General features: G+C 38.8%; 1 protein-coding gene across 6 annotated transcripts in view; it reads left to right on the top strand.

Moving 5' to 3' along the window:
- LOC129745696 (fibroin heavy chain-like) overlaps positions 1–21766 on the top strand; it is a 45950-nt gene that overhangs the window by 8104 nt on the left and 16080 nt on the right. For 2 of the 6 annotated variants that reach the window (XM_055738982.1, XM_055738981.1), the window contains exons 2-5: positions 7637–7691; positions 7765–7803; positions 7864–8047; positions 8578–8754. In XM_055738982.1, coding sequence (XP_055594957.1) covers positions 7643–7691; positions 7765–7803; positions 7864–8047; positions 8578–8754 — 449 coding nt within the window. In that variant the 5' untranslated portion in view covers positions 7637–7642. Of the gene's footprint in view, positions 1–7348; positions 7486–7636; positions 7692–7764; positions 8048–8577; positions 8755–21766 lie in introns of those variants that run through there. The other 4 variants (XM_055738983.1, XM_055738980.1, XM_055738979.1 and 1 more) reach the window with 4 other exon arrangements.

Below are 21766 nucleotides of genomic sequence, written 5' to 3'. Positions count from 1 at the left end.
CCCTCCCTCTCTCAATAAGAGAGGGAGGGGCCTCCCAAACAAAAGACAATTTTTTGCATAACTCGAGCACGCATCAAGCAAATGGTATCAAAATTGGCATGGGATGGTTTTTGGGTACGAATAATATTCCTATGAATATTAGGTACCCCTCCCTCCTCTCAGTGGGGTGATAGGAAGGAGGGAGGGGGGCTACCCTACAATTTTTAACATAACTCGAAAACTAATCAAGATATTGGAACCAAATTTGGCACGGGAAGGTATTGGGATACGAAAAATCTTTCAATGATTATTTGAGACCCCTCCCCCTTTTATGTAGAAACGGGGAGGGGGCCTCTTTCATATTTATCAAGATTACTCAAAACTAATAAAGCAAATGGAACCAAATTTGGCATGGGCGAGTATTTGGGAACGTGACATGTTCTAATGATTGTTTGAGAACCCTTCCTTCTTCCAGTGGGGAGAAAGGAAAGAGGGAGGGGAGTTTCATTCAATTTTTACATCATAACTCAAAAACTACAACAGCAAATGGAACCAAATTTGGCATGGAACGATATTTGGGGACGAGAAATGCTTCTATGAATATTTGGTATCCTTCACTCCTTCAAAGAGGTGGATGAAAAGGGGGAGGAAAGGTCTCCCTTACAATTTTCAGTATAACTGGAGAATTAATCGAGCAAATGGAACCATATTTGGCATATGAGGATATTTGGATTCGAGAAATGTTTATATCATAAATTGAAGCCCCACCTTTTTTTCAGCGGAAAGATATTAAGAGGGAAAGGGGGGCTTCCATACAATTTTTTTGCATAACTCGAGAATTTATCGAGCAAATGAAACCAAATTTGGCATCAAAAGATATTTGAGTACGAAAAATACTTTTTCTAAGTGAAACAATTCCTTTCTTGCAGTAGAATGATAGAATTGGGAATATAGGAAGGGAAGAGGAGGCTTACATTTAACTTTTTTTTTTTACAAAATCCGAGAAATGGACAAAACTTAACATGGAAAATCATTTTGGTATGATTCTATGATTATCTGACACACCATCCTCCTTTCAGTGAATAGGTACAGGAGGAGGGAGGTGAGCCCAATACAATAGTGTTAGCATAAGTTCTCAATGTATGCTAACGAAGCCAACAAATGGAAACAAATATGGCATGGAAAGGTACTTGGTTACGAGATATCTTTCTACGATTGTTATAGATCCTTACGCTTTACAGTGTAGATTGGGGAAGAAAAGAGGAGGATCCATATAAATTTGGTTGAGAAGTTTTTGAGCTTTACAACAACAATGGAACTATATTTGATATAAGAGGATTTTTGGGAACGAAAAAATTAGGTATAAAAAAAATTATTAAAAATCACGACCTCCATTCAGCAGGGGTGAAGGTAAGGACAGGGGAGGGGCTCTCTTATCAGTTTTTCAGCTTAAATCCAGAACATATCAACCAAAAACCACCGATTAATTTGAGACCCTCCTTTTTTAAGGTCGCGAAGCTTAAAGAAAAAGATTAAAACTATCAGATCCTTAACACAAACTTATAAATCAAGATTCAGAATATTAGTTTAAGTTATTTTTGTTTTGCAATTTGAAACTCCACCTGCAGCTCTCATTTTATAACGGTTGCTTATGAATTATGTTATAATTTGATTAAAAATAATGCCAACAAAACAATACAAATTTGATTAAATTCTGAAAATATCATTCGTTTTTGAAAGGTGTAGCAAAGCACACCGGGTCAGCTAGTAATAATATAAAGTTTATTCTTTTTCTGAACTTGATTGATTACACTTCTTAATTAAAACCTATTCTTAATACAACCCAATTCTTGTTTTTTGTTTCAATATGGATAATCTATTGAATTGCAAAAAGAAATTTGTAATTTAAAATAAGCATCAATTTCAAAACGTCTCAAAATGAAATGTCGGATCGATTCCCGCCGGAGGCTCGCTATTTTTTTGTCACGGTTATCTACACTTATTTTTAAACACCTTTTGGGATCATGTAACTTCTCATAAGTATGATAAATTATTTAAAACTAGCTGATCCCGTACGAACTTCTTTTCGCTTTTAACTTTAAAGCTGATGATTTTGTATTTGGTTGGTAATTTGTACGCATTTTCACCAAAAAATTGCTTAAAATATTAAACAGAATTTGCAAGCGACCTATTTGCTTGTCTACCAAACGGAAATTTAAAATGAGAAATTGATTGACCGTCGAAATGAACAACTGTGTACGAAGTTTTGTCTTTTTCAGATGCATAACAATGAAATTATGTCTAAAATATTTTAAAGGTAATATTAACGACCCCTTTTCTGTCGTCTGTTTAAAAACTTTAATAAAAAATCAATTGTCCGTTTCGTAAAACACCCGTAAATGAATTTTTGTCTGGATCTCATGCATAATAATTATTGCAGAAACATTAAACAGTAAATGTGGACGATACCTTTTTCTTTCGTCTTATAGAAAGTTTGTTATCAGGAATCGATTCCGCTTCCTGCAAAACTCTCGTGTTTAAATTTTTGCCTCGATATGATGCCTAACAACGTAATTATTGCAAAAAAAATTCGAAAATTTAATCATATCAAGAATCAAGAAAATGGTGCTTGTTCTGAGAGTCACGTGACGTAATGTGTAAAATTTCACATTGTTATGCCGACTCCAGAAACCATTCTAAGCTAGAAATTTCAGCTTAAATACCTGTGATCGTTTTTTGGAGCTCATTCATACTAACGTTTCTTCTCTGCAACATTTCCTGGAGTCAGGATAAAGAAGTGAAATTTTGTGGCTCACGTCACTCGACCCGCAGAATAACCCCCATAAAAGCAAAAACAGTGAACATATAATATGGACGACCCCTTTCGCAGACCTCTGAATTTCAATTCGACTCCTGAAATCGATTATTCGTTCCTTGAAACTCCCACGTACCAATTTTCCATCTTAATTCAATGTATTTAAGCATTAATATCGTGAAAACAGTGTTAATATGGACGACCCCTTTGGCCGACCTTTGACTCTGAATTTGAAAAATGGAATCGATTGATCGTTCCTCAAAATACTCTTCCTTAAATACTCTATGAAATACTCTTAATATCGCGAAAACAATATTTGTCTTGTATGGACGACCCCCTTTAGAAGAGGCCATCCGAAAATCTGAAAACATTTTTCATCATTCCTGCTCCTAATGAGTATCCATGCCAAATTTCACCTCTCTAGCTCTTAAAATGGCTGAGCCTATAGTGGACAAACAAACAAACAAACCCACAGAAATTACTTTTTATATATTATATAGATGAACGAACTAAAAAGTTTACTTAGAAAAAATCTACCCCTGAAGCCATAAACCCCTCCCCCTCCCCGTTCGCACGGCCTTGGTCTGAGTGTTGCAGACCTCAGAAAATAGACATGACTCACAAGATTATTTGATACAGAAGATGTGATTCTTAAACATCGCTAAGCAAATGAAACTGCCCAAGCAATCAAAAGTCCCATATCTACTTAAACGCGTGCCTCCAAAGTTCGAATTTTGCTGAACAACGGTTCCAAAGGAAATTGGTACCAAATTTTTTCGAATGTGAGCATGAAAGTTACAGGATGTTCCTCAAATAGCCTTTCTGTGAAACATCAATCGCATCACTCAGTATAAAAGTTACAAATTGGGTCTCAAATAGCCTTATGTCGACTTGAAGATCCAAAAAATTCCTTAAATAGCCTTTTTTGAGACATGTCCGCCATTTCATGGATATGAAAAATGAACGAACATCACAAAATAATTTTTTTGTAGCTTGAAAATTGTTGAAATGTTTAATTTAAATTGAAATTTCAACTCAGAACAGCTTAAAGCTAACTCGCAAAGGATTGTTTTGAAAAGAGTAAATTTTTCACTTTAAAAAATTTCGTCCAACTGTATTTATTTACCACAAATTTATCACACATTGAAAGTCAGTTGAAGCAATTCATAAATAAAATATCTAGATATACTCAAGAATTTGTATAATTTTATGCTTAAAAGTAATAAACATGGAATTCCAATTTCTTAAACCGATATTATTTTAACGGAGGTTTGATTCATATGAAGTTTCGTATTTTTTTCTGAGAAATAATTAACATGCGTCTTCGCTGCTGGACGCGCTGATTCAAAAACGTGCCTTTGCGGGTATTCGAGGAAAGCTTATTACCAGTTCGAATTTTAGCTGCCGGCAAGGCAATATCTAGGCGTGGCCTCGTGGCCAAGGTTGCCTAAATCACAGAAAAATCTGTATTATCACAGAATTTTGAGCAAAATTTCGTCAAAGAATCTGTGTCAGAGATCACAGAATTTTCTAAATTTCGAACAGATTACCAAAATTTAAATATGAAAATAATTTAATGCAAATTGATTTTTTTATATTAAAACTGTAAGTAGATAGATACCAATTTGTTGATGTTTGACATAATTTCTCAATGAACTTCATAAAAATAGCGTCACAGAAAACCGTCACAGAATTTCTGGTCTAATCACAGAATTCGAGATTTTTGTTGTCAAAATTCAGAATATTTTTCGGCAACCTTGCTCGTGGCAGCGTGTTTGGCTATCATTTCGAAGGGTCGCGGTTCAAATCTGGTATAAGGACTATTTTTTTCATTAGGTTTATAGATTGCTTGAATAAGAGGAATCAAACAAATGTGCAGCAGAACTGGCGTGCGTGCCGGCATGTATCGAACAAAGTTAAAAGCAATTAATAGCAATTAAGTAAGACGAATTGAGGTGATGGGAGGAATAAAGCTGGATGCCGAGAAACTGGCAGTGATGACCAAAGTAGGAGAGGAGATGAGATTTTTTTTGTTTTTGCTGATTAAACGATTACTTGTGAGCTGAACAGAAGGCCGTTCCAATCTGTAAAAGTACTTTAAAGTTTCAATAAGAACTTGAATTTTGGACTGAATAAAACGAACTTCAGCACATTGATTATGCTTATCAAGCTGTGTTCGATCTTTTTAACGAGACTTTTGGTTGCAAGCATGGTTGCGGAGCCATTCGATTTCAATCGAAAATTGACAAACTTATATAAATCAGATTAGTTTGAAATCATTTTTCTAATTTTGTTCCAACAGTTTCTGATGAATTTTATGATTTTGATAGTTACAAGAATTGACAGGAAACGTCAAAACAAAGAAACACGTTGGGGGGAACACTAAGTTCGTCTGTCAATATGGCGGAGTGCGCCAATAATTCAGTTCACTTTGTGATTTCAAAATCGAGTATCTCAAAAAAAATAAAAAATAAAAGTGACAATTTTGTGATAAAAAATTAAATTCACAAGCGTAAGTTAATCATGTGAAGTAGCAAACTTAAATAAGTGGAAAGTGATTTTTCGGCTCTTAAACATGCTTTAATGAATTCAGACGAATCAAAGGGATACGACGGAGGAGGGTGCTTTTCCCCTACTTCTTCTTCAACTTAAGGCCCATTTAAACTTCTCGTGAAAATGAAGGTGAAAAATCTTATTCCGTCAATAACTCAACAACGCGACTAAGCTAGATGTTGGTGGTAACATAGTGGAATCGGCGACTCCCTCACCCTGATGAAAATTCCGTGGTGAAAACCAGAGAAATCGGAATAAAAACAGTACCAGAAGGTATCAAACAACAAAATCAGTTTGATTCTCATCTTTGAACCAATCCCCTTATATTCCACCATTTTACACACACTAGCTGTGTCGCGGTTTGAAGATGTTGATAATAAAAGTTATTCTCACGTTCATTTTCACGACAAGTGTAAACCAGGCTTTAGACAGAAATCGCGTCGAACGTCATCTTTGACCAATCGTTGCATGGAAGAATTCGAGATATTTGCTTACTAAGACAGCCTCTGGATTGAACTTACTAGATTTCGCTTCACTTTTGTCTTGATCAATTTCACCACTTTTACAATGCATGCAGACCGTGGCCATCTATTATCCGGCTTCCGTCGCAAGATGGAATTCTACAGCCGCCGCAATGGGTCATTTAAAAAAAATCCGTTACTTTACAGATTGGCGTGATCCTCGAAGTTTGCTGTGCCTCGGATTAAAAACCTCGTTAGCAAAATTGAGCCTCGGCATAATACAAGACAAAAGTAATTGAGCCGTTGGGCAAACAAATGTGACAGCCCCATGTTAAATGAATAGAAATCGACAAAAGAAAGATATTTTTTGAAGAATTGATGAAAACTATTGAAAAGTTTCTTATGTACAACACATTTTTCGAAAGCTAGATCATTTTCTGACTTGTTTGTGATTTTTTCTAATTTTGAGTGAAGTTCTTTAACAAAAATGAAGACTTTTTACAGGATATGAGCGTTTTTAGTGAAAGCAGGACAAATATTGCTCAACTTTATTAGGTAATCAATTTCGTGACGAAAACTCTTAACATCATCTTCCTGGTTCTAAATTTTATATGATAAACCCAAAAACGTGAACAAAGGATCCGGGGGAACCGTTTAATGTGCTTTACAATGATGGTTGGCTTGTTTTTCATTTTTTGTTTTGTATGGTTTCCCACTGATATCCAATAATATAATCGCAGAATCGTTTCCACTTGTTAGCAAATGATCCGAAATATACTTTTTGAATGTTTTGTAGAGAAATTGAGCATTCATTTAAGGAAAACCAACATTTTGGTTGAATTTCGCTTTTTTCGCATATAAAAACCTCTAATGTGTGCCCAACAGACCTCTTGTATGTGTAAAACCACGGATTTAGTAGTTTTACTATGCTTTTTTGTGTGTAAACATATAAACAAGACCAGTTGATTCCCGGCCCAACATGTCAGGTGGAAAATTTTTGATTAGTCACCTTTTTATTCATGGTCAAACTGAAGGCATTTATATTTTATTCTGTTCTATCACCATCAAAAGTTCAGCATATTTCTGACTGTTATGATAAAGCTTTTGAATATGCCGCCACACTTCTGTCCGGTGTTAATTGATGTTAATCACTCTGCTACCGATAATCGATTCGAAGGTTAGCGAGTGATGATTAATTTTGGATTCCTCTGGAACAAGTTTGATTTGTAACGTTTATTCTTACACCTTACACTTGTAATGGTTACCAACCTGAAGATGGTACCATCACCCTAAGGTCTCATTCTTATGGTTGTCGTTTGTTTCGAATGGAACCGGTAGGTTGTAGATTTAATTAATACAAACCGCAATGAAGAAGAATGACGACTTAGCCAGGGTATGATGGATGAAAATACCTCATTACAAAAACGATGACATCATCTGCTTTTGAAAATGTGGAAGTGTTTGTTAATTTTTTTTATTGACCAGCCACCACAAATGAATGAAACTGGTGTTGAAGCTCAGTTGCGACTTGATTTTGAGTCAGCTGAGACGTTTTTCAAGGAAGAAAAATTGTAAACAGACGGTTTCTGTTTTTGTGACATATAAAGTTTGTTTTATATAAGCATAACAAGTTCTTTGGTGACGGTTTTCGTTTACGATGGATCGACATTTTCAAAGGTGGAGTTTTTGAATCAATCTTTTGGAAATTAACGTTTATAGATATGTGAATGTATTTTTGTCAACAATCAATAACAATTGTCATATTTTTTTTTCAAATTCCTGATTTGTTAGAAAAAAGACATTAATTTTATTTACTTTCTTTTCACAGGTAAACATGTTAAAATTTGTGTTACTGTCAGTTCTCGTAGCTGGAGCTAGCGCCGGTAAATTTGAAACTAATCTATAAAATGGATTTTTTTGTCTAATTTTTCGTTTTATCAATTTTCTTCCTCCCAGGCTACGCCAGCAGCCAGTACGCCGGTACGTCCTCGAACGGTCTGTATAATCAGATCAACGCCGCTTCCTATGCTGACAAGTACCCCTACACCAATACAGGTTTCAACGGGGGCTTCGCCCAGAATTTCGCAGGCCCCAATGGGGTAGTGGGTGCGGCAGCTGGAGTTGGAACCGGAGCCGGAGCTTTCACGCCCGGATTCGCTCCCTACCAACCGGTTCCGGCCTTCCCGAATGCCTTCGATTTCAACGGTTTCTTCCAGGGGCTGCAGAACAATTTCGCGAAGTAATGCGCTGTGTTCCTCTCTTTCTAAATTTAAGCTGGTGGCGGTAGGAATAGTGCTTTTCGTGGATCAACTTTCACCCCGTCACTTGCGTTCTCTTAACTTTTGCTTCACACTGGCTGTTTCGGTTTTAGGGTATCCTTCCTTAGCATTGGTGAAATTTTATTGCTTCATCCTTTTATTGTGTCTGTAATCACTTGAAAAATCTACTCGGCAACGTGTTTCTGTATAGCAGTTTAGCATCAGCACTCCTATAAAAATCTCTGACATTAGCTGATTTTATTTGATTTTTTTCCTCTCGCCATTCGACAAACAGAAAAAAAAAGCTTAAGATGAGTGCATTCGGATGGTTTATTTTTAGTCTCATCCTGATTAGAGAAGTTCAAGGTTGCAGTTGATGCAGACGTTTTTCGCCAATCATCATAAATCTTTCAAAGCGTTTCATAGGTTTTTCATGAGACATAAAAATATTTGACACAAAGAGCGTATAAAATTTACAGCCGATGACACGAAACCGACTAATAGCGTTCAGTTCAGCTACGCAGGCTCACGCGACGGGAGGATCTTTTGCGACGGCAGCCTCCGGATCGTACGCGTACCACTATCAACTTCCGGCAACTTCTTCACAGCAGCAACAGTTGCAGCATCCGTATCCGGCACCCTACACAGTCCAAACTAACTTGCAAGATTTTTACAACAGCTTCCAAAAGTAATTTCAGTAATAATTGCATGCACTAGTTTAGTAACGCGTTTTGAATTAGAAACTTTTACGACCTCAAATATAGGGGCTTGAAATTAGAAAACGAAAAAAAGCACAGAATGTCTAATTAAATTTTGTTTTTCTAAGGATCAGGGCCGGCTGGCTGCATTGAAAGCTAGTCAGGAATAATGTTGAGGTTTCAACGTATGTTTTATGATAACAGCGCAACGAAAAATCGAATTCTACTAATAATTCATCACACCTTGTGAATTTAATCCTCATACCACACTATCATAAAAACATATGTTTAATCGTATTAACAATAGAGACAATAGACAAATCTTATTCATCACATCTGATTTTATTTATTTTAATATTTTTTTTATTGTATTTAACGAGGAATTGTCAACACTACTTCTTATGAAAACACAGGTCGTATCTTATTTAATCATTGCAGGCTTTAGTTTAAAAAAATTGTAACGTTTAAATTTGATGAATCAGGATAGAAGTCGAAAAAATGCAAAACTTTTGTTTTACATAAATTTGTTTTTTCGTTTCTGAAAATTAATCAAATTTCAATCAAACTCAGTTGGGCGTGTATCGTTTACACGTGCGAATTTCGTGATTATTTGTCAATTATCGATATGCGACTTTGAAGTCGATGAATAGATGGTGCGTAGGGACTTGGTGTTCACGGCATTTTTTGGAGGATTTGTCGTAGTGTGAATATCTGGTCCGTCGTAGAGCCGGCATGGTCCTACCATGAAGACGGCCTGATGACTTCCTACGAATCTGTTTGCTTGTGGCGTTAGGCGGCGGAATATGATTCAGGACATCACTTTGTAGGCGGCATTGAGAACAGTGATAGCTCAGTAGTTCTCACAGAGCAAAAAAAAAAAGATAAAGATGTCATAGACCCAACAAAGCTGAACATTGAAGCAGAATTTAGTGTTAAAAGACCGAGAATGGTAATACCTGAAGATGTATTTTTGACTGTTTTCTTAACGAATTTTCTAAAGGCCGTGATCATGTCTTATTAAATCTTTGTCGATGATTGGCAAATATTGTTTAGTCTGGCGAAGTGTTTATAAATTTACATCTCACAAAGGATACACCAAATCTTTATTTTTTGTCATTATTGATAAGCTTCCACTTAGGCGGACAGTTATTGCAAAGATCTCGGTAGCAGATATAAAAAAGTAGAACATAAAATCCACTTTGAGTTGCCAGCAAAGGGTATAAAAACTATCCTAGTAAACATGAGATTGTATCAGAAATGATGACTTAAGTCGTTAACAATAGTGTTACGAATCGCAATTCCAACTGCATAGTGAAAAGATCGTATAAAATGTCATCTGAAGTCAGTTATGACAGAAAGTCCCCCATGTTTCAAATTTTTTTAAATAAATTCGAACCGGCGCGAGTTTCAAGTGAGAAAATTATCGTCATGTTCTTTCAGCGACGACTCAAGCAACCAAAAGTCACTTATTTACTTGAATGAAGGCATTGAAAGTTACATATGTATTGGCTGACAAAGAGAATCAACTGCCCAATTCCCTTTAGTGAGCTTTATGTACTCATTAATGAACTTAAAAGTTGCAAAAGTGAATAATATGTACGTTGTATGTGACTTGTTTTGCCCAATTCCCATTAGTGAACTATATGTACTCATTATCGAACTTGAAAGTTGTAAAAATGATCTATACGTACGTTATACGAGACTTAAGTCACAGAAAGGGCACGAAAGTGCTCAATACGGGATATGGTAAGTCACATATAGGGCACAACAGTGCTCAAAACGGGATTTGATAAGACACAAAAAGTGCATTGATGTGCTTTCAAAATCAAATCACCACTTCGAGTTTAAGTTTCAGTTAGAACAACATCTAGGCGTGGCCTTGTGGTAGCGTGTTCGATTCTCACTACGAAGGTCGGAGTTTTTCGGCGGCACCGATACAGATCACTGTAAATAATCAAGAGAAGGTGATATGAACCGAAGCCAACGGTTCAGTTGAGATAGAGAGAGATTTTTTGCTCATTTTGCGATTTTTTGGAAGCTGAATTAACAGGCCGCTGAAAGCTGAATAGAAGATCATTACGACTTCTTTTGGAACTTGAAAGTATCAGTAAGAACTTAAATTTTGAGCTGCATAGAACGTACTTCATATCAATGATGGGGCTGAGTAAGCGTTTTTGTACCTGTTTTATGGAACTTTTGGTTGCTTGGGGAGTAGTGTATCCAGATGGCTAAAAAACAGACGGGAATGAAGTGAGTCAATTTAGTTCAATTATCCAACCAACGCTCTACAAAGTTTGAAGTATTTACAAAAACTGGAAACAAAGATGCAACTATTCCCGTAAAAAAGGGACATTTGGAATTGCTTGAAAAATTCGCTGTATCTTTGACAATTTTCATTGAAAAATCTTGTTGCTGGTCTGAAAATGAGGGTTCTTTATAGTTCAACAGACGATTTCATTCTATTTTGGACGGATATTTGTATGGAAAACATCCTAAACAATGTTTTCTTCGTTTTTTCTTTCACAAAAACAAAATTTATTACGAAGAATGATGTAAATGTATGAAATTTCATTCCTGCTTTGTAGAAACCTTTTTCTATTCCGAAACAAAAAACGAATAAAGTTTGTATCAATTTACATCATTCTTTTTAATAAAAAAATTCAAACTTGGCCAGGTACTAGATCAAACATTTTTACACCTTTGGACAAAATTTTGAGGTTTTTTGATGACAATTGTCAAAGATACAGCGAATTTAGTGAAGCAACTTCTAATTTCCCTTTTTTACGGGAAGAGCTGTATTTTTGTTAACAGTTATTGTAAGGAATTCAAATTTTTTAGAGCGTTAGTTGGATAGTTTTGTTGAAAAGGCAGGTTTCAGTGGTGGAATAGAGTCATCTTTATTCAGTTTCGTCTGTGAGGTCATTAGAATACAACTATATTAATTAGCGATAGCTGATCGGGATTCAACCAGACCGAACTGAACGCCATCAACATTTTTCCTAGTCATTCGAGTTTAATGTACAAATATTTTCAACTATAGACAAAATCAGTAACACTTAAAAACCAGAATCAATAGTTTATAATCCAAGGAACGCATTCCAGTGAATTATTTCAGATTTTTCAGTTTCGCATAAGAATAACAGGAGTTTCAAAATCTGCAGTTTAAAAACTTTCTCAAGGCGTTCAGTTCGGTCTGGTCGAAGGCAGGCCAGCTAATTGTCACTTTCTACTTCTTATATTCCCTAACCTGGAAAGTACTAATTTCTCAAAGAGTGCATTGATATTCTTACCCAGAATATCTGGAAACACTTTTGTGCTACCATGAACCCAATTTGAGTATTCTCGCCTAACCGTGTGATGATGTAAACTTTTGTACCGCGTTTATCATCATTACCTGTCATCAGCAATCATTGATCTATTGTTATCGATTGCGAATTGAACATAACAATAGTAACCAAAACAAACAAGGTTTTGGTTCTGCCCGTGACAGCAGAAGTTTGATGCTTGCTGCTGTGCTGCTGCTGTTTCGGAGAAAATCGTAAGTTTCAACAAGTTTTACAAAATTGTGTGAAAATATCATGAAAATATCAACTGAGAAAGAAATGGCAGCTTGTCAAAGTTGAAACACAATGCGCAGCTTCAGGCGATTTCATTCTTTTTAGAACGCAACTGTAGATAGGGAATAGGGAATAAACTTTTCACTCTGTTGTGAGCCTACTTGGTTGAATGATTAAACTGAATCAAAGCAATCAAAAGATTCCACGGTATACCGTGGTTGAAAGAAATCTTTCGATTGCTTTGATTCAATAAACTTTAAAAAAATCGGTCGAAATTCCATATTTGTCTATAGTCAATGCAAGGTTCATTTTATTTTGCGCGGAATTTTTTAATGACGAAAGAATTTCATAAAAATAACGGCCAATACTTTCTCTTAACTATTAGTACATTTCAAAATGTGTGTTTCGTATCCCAATATTGAATTATTATTTCTGGAAGGCTGAGGTTTTTATCTGGAGAAAAATATTTTTTCTTAACTGTCGTGATTTCCAGGAAATTTCTTCTTTTTATTCCAAACTATTTCGCACGAAGAGATCTGTACTCAACAACGTTCGCCAAACGAAATGACCGAAGCGGCCCGGATGCGCCGCTTTTAAAGCATTAAAACCCCGACAGTCAGAGAATGAATCCAGTAGGAAACGTGCCTTGAGAACGTAACTCCAAGGCCTACTTTGCTATCCTACAATACCATTTACCTCTACTCTTCCAATCTGTGATTTTCCCATTCAATCATCTTGCCAACCAAAAAAAAAACTTTCTGAACAGCCATTTTGATTTACACTTTGTAACAAATCTTTCTTGCTGACCGAATCGGTAACAACTTAGCAACAGCCTTTCCAATCTGTGCTTCTACGAAATCTTAGCAACAGCCTTTCCAATCTGTGCTTTTACAACAATCTAAGCAACAGCCTTTCCAATCTGTGCTTTTCCAACTATCTTAGCAACAGCCTTTCCAATCTGTGCTTTTCCAAATAATCTTAGTCACAACCTTTCCAATCTGTGCTTTTCCAAACAATCTTAGTCACAACCTTTTCAATCTGTGCTTTTCCTGAGCCAGACAAATTTTAAATAAACCTTAACAACAGCGTTTCCTATATGGGCAGATTTGTTTATCCGATTCCTCATCGAAGAATTTGACATTTCGAAAGCGCTTCTAAGTCTACCACCTTCTCATTGGAGACTGACGCTTCTATTGTCCTTTTCCAATTCCTTTCCATTGGAGACAGAAATCTCAGTGATTCTGTACCGACTGCGCCATTGTCGTGATTTCCAGGAAATTTCTTCTTTTTATTCCAAACTATTTCGCACGAAGAGATCTGTACTCAACAACGTACGCCAAACGAATGACCGAAGCGGCCCGGATGCGCCGCTTTTAAAGCATTAAAACCCCGACAGTCAGAGAATGAATCCAGTAGGAAACGTGCCTTGAGAACGTAACTCCAAGGCCTACTTTGCTATCCTACAATACCATTTACCTCTACTCTTCCAATCTGTGATTTTCCCATTCAATCATCTTGCCAACCAAAAAAAAAACTTTCTGAACAGCCATTTTGATTTACACTTTGTAACAAATCTTTCTTGCTGACCGAATCGGTAACAACTTAGCAACAGCCTTTCCAATCTGTGCTTCTACGAAATCTTAGCAACAGCCTTTCCAATCTGTGCTTTTACAACAATCTAAGCAACAGCCTTTCCAATCTGTGCTTTTCCAACTATCTTAGCAACAGCCTTTCCAATCTGTGCTTTTCCAAATAATCTTAGTCACAACCTTTCCAATCTGTGCTTTTCCAAACAATCTTAGTCACAACCTTTTCAATCTGTGCTTTTCCTGAGCCAGACAAATTTTAAATAAACCTTAACAACAGCGTTTCCTATATGGGCAGATTTGTTTATCCGATTCCTCATCGAAGAATTTGACATTTCGAAAGCGCTTCTAAGTCTACCACCTTCTCATTGGAGACTGACGCTTCTATTGTCCTTTTCCAATTCCTTTCCATTGGAGACAGAAATCTCAGTGATTCTGTACCGACTGCGCCATTGTCGTGATTTCCAGGAAATTTCTTCTTTTTATTCCAAACTATTTCGCACGAAGAGATCTGTACTCAACAACGTTCGCCAAACGAATGACCGAAGCGGCCCGGATGCGCCGCTTTTAAAGCATTAAAACCCCGACAGTCAGAGAATGAATCCAGTAGGAAACGTGCCTTGAGAACGTAACTCCAAGGCCTACTTGGTCATGGTACATGGTACATGGTACATGGTCATGGACAATGGTACAAGGCCATTGTCGTGAATTGCCGGTGGACGCGGTTTCACAAATTTGCCCGCCTCCGGCAAACGCCGCATGAAGCGGGTAATGGCCTCTCCCAACTCGGCTCGCTGCTGCCGTTCTGCACTCGGCCCTGCTGCGGACTGCTGCTGCTGCTGTTTGGATGCTTTTTGCTCCATTCTTCTCGGCTGCTGCTGTTTGGATGTCTTTTGCTCCATTCGTCTCGGCTGCTGCTGCTTGGATGCTTTTTTGCTCCGTTCTTCTCGGCTTTCGACAACTGAATCAGCTCGCGCGTGGATTGTTGGTTTCTTTTATAGCTTTCATGCTTCATACGGCTTTCATGCTTCGACCAATCAGAATCAATCAAAAAGGGGAAACAGCGTAGGGGAATTCTGACAGGAAACTCAGCGAATCATGGGTAGTGAGGGGCAAGAAGCAAACGGGAAAACAAATCATACCATTCGATAACTTTTAATTTGAATTTCTTTCTTAGAAATGTTTTTCTAAACATTTTTTTTTAAACTAATTATTATAGTTAAATACTGATTTATTGAACATACTGATCTTTATCTCTACAATACTCCGCGTCTCTACTCTTTAGTCAAATACGGTAAATAGAATCATTTCGTTAAAACGAGAAGGCATCCTCCTTACTCGATTTGGTCGTCTCGATTCTTCTTCAGTTCCTTCTTCAACATCTGAAGAATGATCTGGTAGTTGAACAGTTGATGAAAATGTATCGTCGCTGTTTGCGCCATAGTCAACATTTGTCTGACTCTCTGCCACCGTAATGGGAACCTTCTTGATATCTTGTACATTTCTTGAGTATTGTACACCTCTGTTACTTATTATCACGACTTTTGCACCTTCTCTTGTCAAAACTGTGTAACGATCTTCCGAAAACGTTGGGTCTCCTTTTTGCCTCTGATGTTTTGCCAGAACAACCTTATCTCCAACCTTTATTTCCGACTCTTTTGCCCCTCTGGTTAAATCTGCGTACTGCTTACTGTCGAGCTTGGACGTAGCGTCCTTTTCTCGAATGTCTGTGCGGTCAACTTGATCTGTCGAAAGTGATTCCCACAAAAACGGAAACGTCCCACGAAACCTCCATCCCACAAGTAGTTCGAAAGGCGTGACACCGAGTCTTGACAGTGGTCGTACCTAATCGTATCAAATGCTCATTAAACAAGTTGGAACGTTATAACTTAATTAGTATCTTACCTTGTTGTGCATATACAAATACTGCTCAAGAGCAAGTTTCCAATTGACGTTGTCCATTTTGGCAGCTGTTAGGGCATCTTTGAGTCCTTTGTTTTGACGCTCAACCGCTCCGTTTGACTGAGCGCTTAGAGGGATTGCTTTCCTGATTTTGACACCTCTGTCTTCCCAGGTCTTAACAAACTTTTCCCCTTGAAAAGGTGGTCCGTTGTCGCTGTGAATGGCGATGGGATAACCCCATACTTCGAAGATTCTACTTAATGCTGCGTTAGTGCTGTTCGCATCTGTGTTTTTGATCTCTACTACATGCAAGTATCGTGAGTAAGTATCTACCACAACTAAAAATTCTCCTGTACCGCAATCTTTGAACGAGAAAAAATCTATCTGGAGAATTTCCCACGGTCCCTCAGGTAATTTTCGGCTGGTTAAGGGTACGGGTGGATTTTTCTTAGACATTCGGAAACATGTCTCACAGCTTTTAACAAAAGTTTCCACTTGTTTTGCCATGCCGGGCCACCAGAAATAGTTTCTTAAAATTCTCTTCATTGAAGATGCGCCCATGTGTCCTTGATGAGCTGAGCTTAGAACTCTTTCGCGAAGATCTTGTGGCAAAATAACTCGGTCATTCAAGAATATAAGAGCTCCTAGTACTCTCAAGTTCTTAGCTTCTGATTCGAACCGCTTTAGAGCTTTACTCCAGCGATTACTTTTGATAGCTTCTCGAACCATAATTTGTTCACAGTCTTTTTCTGCCTCGACTTCAATTTCCCCCCATGTAATCTCCAATGTACCCGTATCCAGAAAGTACAAAAGATGTTTTTCATTTGATTCATCAAATGGTTCAGCGGATTGTGTTTCTGATACAAGTCGAGACAGAGCATCGGCCATATTAATTTCTCCAGGGACACGAACAACCTTAAAATCGTAAGGCTGTAATCTAAGCGCCCATGCCTCGGCGCGTGATACCGCTCTCTTACCGATCCGGTGCAGGCCTCCAAAAATAAACTCATTGGATTCCGCATCTGTGCGTATAGTGAAGCTGATATTCAGTAAATAAATAGAAAACCGCTCAACGCCCCAAACCATGGCTAGGGCTTCCTTCTGTGTGTGCGGATACTTTTTTTCAGCCGCTGACAACGCTTTCGATGCACAGGAAATTATTCGTGGCTTGGAGTCGGCATCATACTGGATTAAAACAGCTCCCAACCCGTAAGGTGAGGCATCAACGAAAAGTTCGGTTTCATCATCACGGTTGAAAAACCCTAAAGTTTTGATATGTTTCCAGGCCTCAGTCTTCAGGTAATCAAACTCTACTTCGTGCACATGGCTCCAGTAGAATTCCTTTGCATTGGATAGTTCTCGCAAATGACGTGTCTTGTCCGCTCTTTGTGGGATAAATCGGTCAATGAACGTAATAAGCCCTAAGAAACTTTTTACCTCTGCTGTAGAAATAGGTCTGCGAGCTTCCTGTATTGCTCTTATTTTTTCGTTTTCGATTTGCCAGCCGTCTTTTGACACTTTGAAGCCAAGAAATTTCACTTCTTCCTTGCCAAAGAAACATTTTGCATGGTTGATTCTCACATTATGGTTTTCAAGCTTCTTCATTACCTTTTGGAGGTTTTGGTCGTGTTCTTTCTTCGTTCGTCCATATACCATGATATCGTCCAAGTAGTTGACGGTACCTTCACAATCCGACAAAATTATGGTTTGCATCGCTTCTTGGAAGATATCCGGTGCGTTCGTGAGCCCAAATGGTAGTCGACAACATCTGTAGAGCGCTTCACCAGCGAAAAAATTCGTGAGGTGCCTTGAACCTTCTTCCAGTTCAATATGAAAGAACGCGTTCTTTAAGTCCAACGTGGAAAAATATGTTGCTCCGTGTAGCTGCAACAATATCGACTCAAACGTTGGCATCTTGAAAGGTGTTCTAAAGATACACTTGTTTGGACCCCGTAGGTCGATTACGAGGCGGATGTCAGATTTACCTTTCGGTATTACCAGCAAGGAAGAGCAAAAACTTCTGTCCATATCTTTTGTAACCTTTTCAATTATGCCAGTTTGCCGCAGTTCATGCAGTTTTTGGTTAGTCAACGCCTTAAAGGCTGCCGGGATATGCGTATAAACATTCCTGGACGGGGGCATGGATTTGTTGTAACTCAACTTCACTGCCGGTATATTGAATTTTGGAAACTCATTAAGTGGGCTTGCATGTACTTCATTAATGTTAAATTCACATCGCCAATCGGGATCGTTGTTTTCTTTAACAGGCACATCCAGACCTACTGTCAGTAAACTGTATCGAACAGCGGTATTGTAACCTAATAATGCCCGTGACTCGGACACTACATAAAACTTCTCTATCATTATCGGTCTTTCTTTGGATACAAAAAGCTCTGCTGAGAAAGTGGCCACCACGTCAATATTTCCTTGTGATGCGTACCCTCGGAGCACTTTATCCGACCCGTAAATAAGTTCGTGCACTTTGTTTTTAGCAGTTTGATCTTGGAGGATTGCGTTGAAACATTCTGACGTGATTGTATTGACTTGTGCCCCTGAGTCAATAAAAAAGTTCACTTTGACACCAGCAACATAAGCAACGATATATGCTGCTCTATCATCTGGTACATAAGATCCCACTTTGTCAACAACCATATTTTCTTGCTTTCTTGGTGCATTTTGGGCTACCTGTAATGAACGCATCAAAATAATACAACACTTAATTTTCTTTTATTGCAAATTTCTATTTTATTTATGAACTCAACAGTCAAACAAAATTGATTTTTATTCTTGTTAAAGAAAAATAAAGTTGAATTTCCACACAAGGTAGTCTTAAAGGTCAATTTCATTTACCTCCCCAGGTTCCGATTTTTGATCCACCTCCTGAACTTTTGCGATCTTTGTTGGCGGTTCCATTTCTTCTCCAGTCCAACGACGTCTGGTAGGTTCTTGCTTCACCGGAGTTGGACACGCGCGAACAAGGTGTCCTCGAATATTACAATTGCGACATACCTTGTCGGCATGGAAGCATTTGTCGGCAGAGTGAAATGCGCTCAAGCACCTCCAACATGATTGGACATCCTGTTGCCTTCTCATTTGTCCACGTCGGAAAGATCCTCTTCCACGACTGTTGTTGTATGCTCTTGGCCCAACTTGAGCGTTCGGATAGCGTGAAACGGCTGCTACAGTAGCGACTTGCTGTTGATGTAGTCTGTGGTAGTCGTTTTCGTTCTCCATCTCTACTTCTCGGATGCGCACACGATCCATCAACTCGTTCAAGGAGCCTCCGTCTATCAAAACTCGATAGGCAAGCGTCCGCACGTGGCTATCTACCGATCCTCGGGTCACTGTTCGAGAGATGGCTTCGAATTCCTCTTCTTGCCTGTAGTTACACAGCTTCGATGCTGCCGCCACCCGTTTCACGTACTCCATGTTTGACTCACCGCTTCTTTGCACCATATTAGCCAACTTACTACGTTGCGATAATATGTATGCCCTTGAGCCGAAGTGAGCATCGAGTCGCGCGATTGCATTTGCGTACGGGAACTGCTTTTCATCGGGCATTCCTGGCTTCGTGGTAGTGCCGTCAAGCAGGTCGAGTAGCGAAGGGCCAGCTTTGATGCGGAAAATGTTAATTCGGGTTAGCTCGTCTTCAACCTGGATCAAGCTCATTGAAGCTTCAAAAACTTGCTTCCAATGTTGAAAAGCCCGAGAATTTATTTCAATCTCCCCATCAGACGGTAGGCAGCCAGGTATGTTGACACTGCTGAGTGACATGTTGTTCACTGTCATCAGCAGTGACTCGTTTGAGCTGGCTGGTTCCTCCCGTACCGTACTCGATCTCGCCTGGCTGAATCCTACATTATCCATGGAGACTACCATCTGGCTCAGTTCTTCTTTCTCCTTGCGGGTCCTTTCGAGTTCCTCTCTAAGTTTGGACAACTCCTCGTTGAGTTGCTCTTTTGTAACCCGTTTTGAGATCCTGTCAAACAATATAAGAATATTTCGTCTTAGTTTCAATTCAGTTCAAAAAGTTCAATTTTCTCAACAAAACTATTTCTCTTTCAGTAGGAATTATTTCTATCTCCTGACCTCCGCCTTTCCAATCGGGGTCCATTTCGTTTGTAACCACCGCCTTTCCAATCGGGGTCAATTTCTCAAATAACCACCGCCTTTTCAATCGGGGTCTATTCTTATTGAAACCACCGCCTTTCCTATCGGGGTTCAATGATTTTGTTTAACATACTTACTTTTTTAATTTTTCCGGAGTTTTGGTTCCACTACTGGCTGCGCCATTGTCGTGAATTGCCGGTGGACGCGGTTTCACAAATTTGCCCGCCTCCGGCAAACGCCGCATGAAGCGGGTAATGGCCTCTCCCAACTCGGCTCGCTGCTGCCGTTCTGCACTCGGCCCTGCTGCGGACTGCTGCTGCTGCTGTTTGGATGCTTTTTGCTCCATTCTTCTCGGCTGCTGCTGTTTGGATGTCTTTTGCTCCATTCGTCTCGGCTGCTGCTGCTTGGATGCTTTTTTGCTCCGTTCTTCTCGGCTTTCGACAACTGAATCAGCTCGCGCGTGGATTGTTGGTTTCTTTTATAGCTTTCATGCTTCATACGGCTTTCATGCTTCGACCAATCAGAATCAATCAAAAAGGGGAAACAGCGTAGGGGAATTCTGACAGGAAACTCAGCGAATCATGGGTAGTGAGGGGCAAGAAGCAAACGGGAAAACAAATCATACCATTCGATAACTTTTAATTTGAATTTCTTTCTTAGAAATGTTTTTCTAAACATTTTTTTTTAAACTAATTATTATAGTTAAATACTGATTTATTGAACATACTGATCTTTATCTCTAAATTGCCGGTGGACGCGGTTTCACAAATTTGCCCGCCTCCGGCAAACGCCGCATGAAGCGGGTAATGGCCTCTCCCAACTCGGCTCGCTGCTGCCGTTCTGCACTCGGCCCTGCTGCGGACTGCTGCTGCTGCTGTTTGGATGCTTTTTGCTCCATTCTTCTCGGCTGCTGCTGTTTGGATGTCTTTTGCTCCATTCGTCTCGGCTGCTGCTGCTTGGATGCTTTTTTTGCTCCGTTCTTCTCGGCTTTCGACAACTGAATCAGCTCGCGCGTGGATTGTTGGTTTCTTTTATAGCTTTCATGCTTCATACGGCTTTCATGCTTCGACCAATCAGAATCAATCAAAAAGGGGAAACAGCGTAGGGGAATTCTGACAGGAAACTCAGCGAATCATGGGTAGTGAGGGGCAAGAAGCAAACGGGAAAACAAATCATACCATTCGATAACTTTTAATTTGAATTTCTTTCTTAGAAATGTTTTTCTAAACATTTTTTTTTAAACTAATTATTATAGTTAAATACTGATTTATTGAACATACTGATCTTTATCTCTACAATACTCCGCGTCTCTACTCTTTAGTCAAATACGGTAAATAGAATCATTTCGTTAAAACGAGAAGGCATCCTCCTTACTCGATTTGGTCGTCTCGATTCTTCTTCAGTTCCTTCTTCAACATCTGAAGAATGATCTGGTAGTTGAACAGTTGATGAAAATGTATCGTCGCTGTTTGCGCCATAGTCAACATTTGTCTGACTCTCTGCCACCGTAATGGGAACCTTCTTGATATCTTGTACATTTCTTGAGTATTGTACACCTCTGTTACTTATTATCACGACTTTTGCACCTTCTCTTGTCAAAACTGTGTAACGATCTTCCGAAAACGTTGGGTCTCCTTTTTGCCTCTGATGTTTTGCCAGAACAACCTTATCTCCAACCTTTATTTCCGACTCTTTTGCCCCTCTGGTTAAATCTGCGTACTGCTTACTGTCGAGCTTGGACGTAGCGTCCTTTTCTCGAATGTCTGTGCGGTCAACTTGATCTGTCGAAAGTGATTCCCACAAAAACGGAAACGTCCCACGAAACCTCCATCCCACAAGTAGTTCGA

The sequence above is a fragment of the Uranotaenia lowii genome, chromosome 2 (assembly GCF_029784155.1).
Source record: "Uranotaenia lowii strain MFRU-FL chromosome 2, ASM2978415v1, whole genome shotgun sequence".
In the NCBI taxonomy this organism is placed as follows: domain Eukaryota; kingdom Metazoa; phylum Arthropoda; class Insecta; order Diptera; family Culicidae; genus Uranotaenia; species Uranotaenia lowii.
The sequence above is the reverse complement of the archived record's forward strand: the minus strand, read 5'-3'. Positions and strand labels throughout refer to the sequence as shown.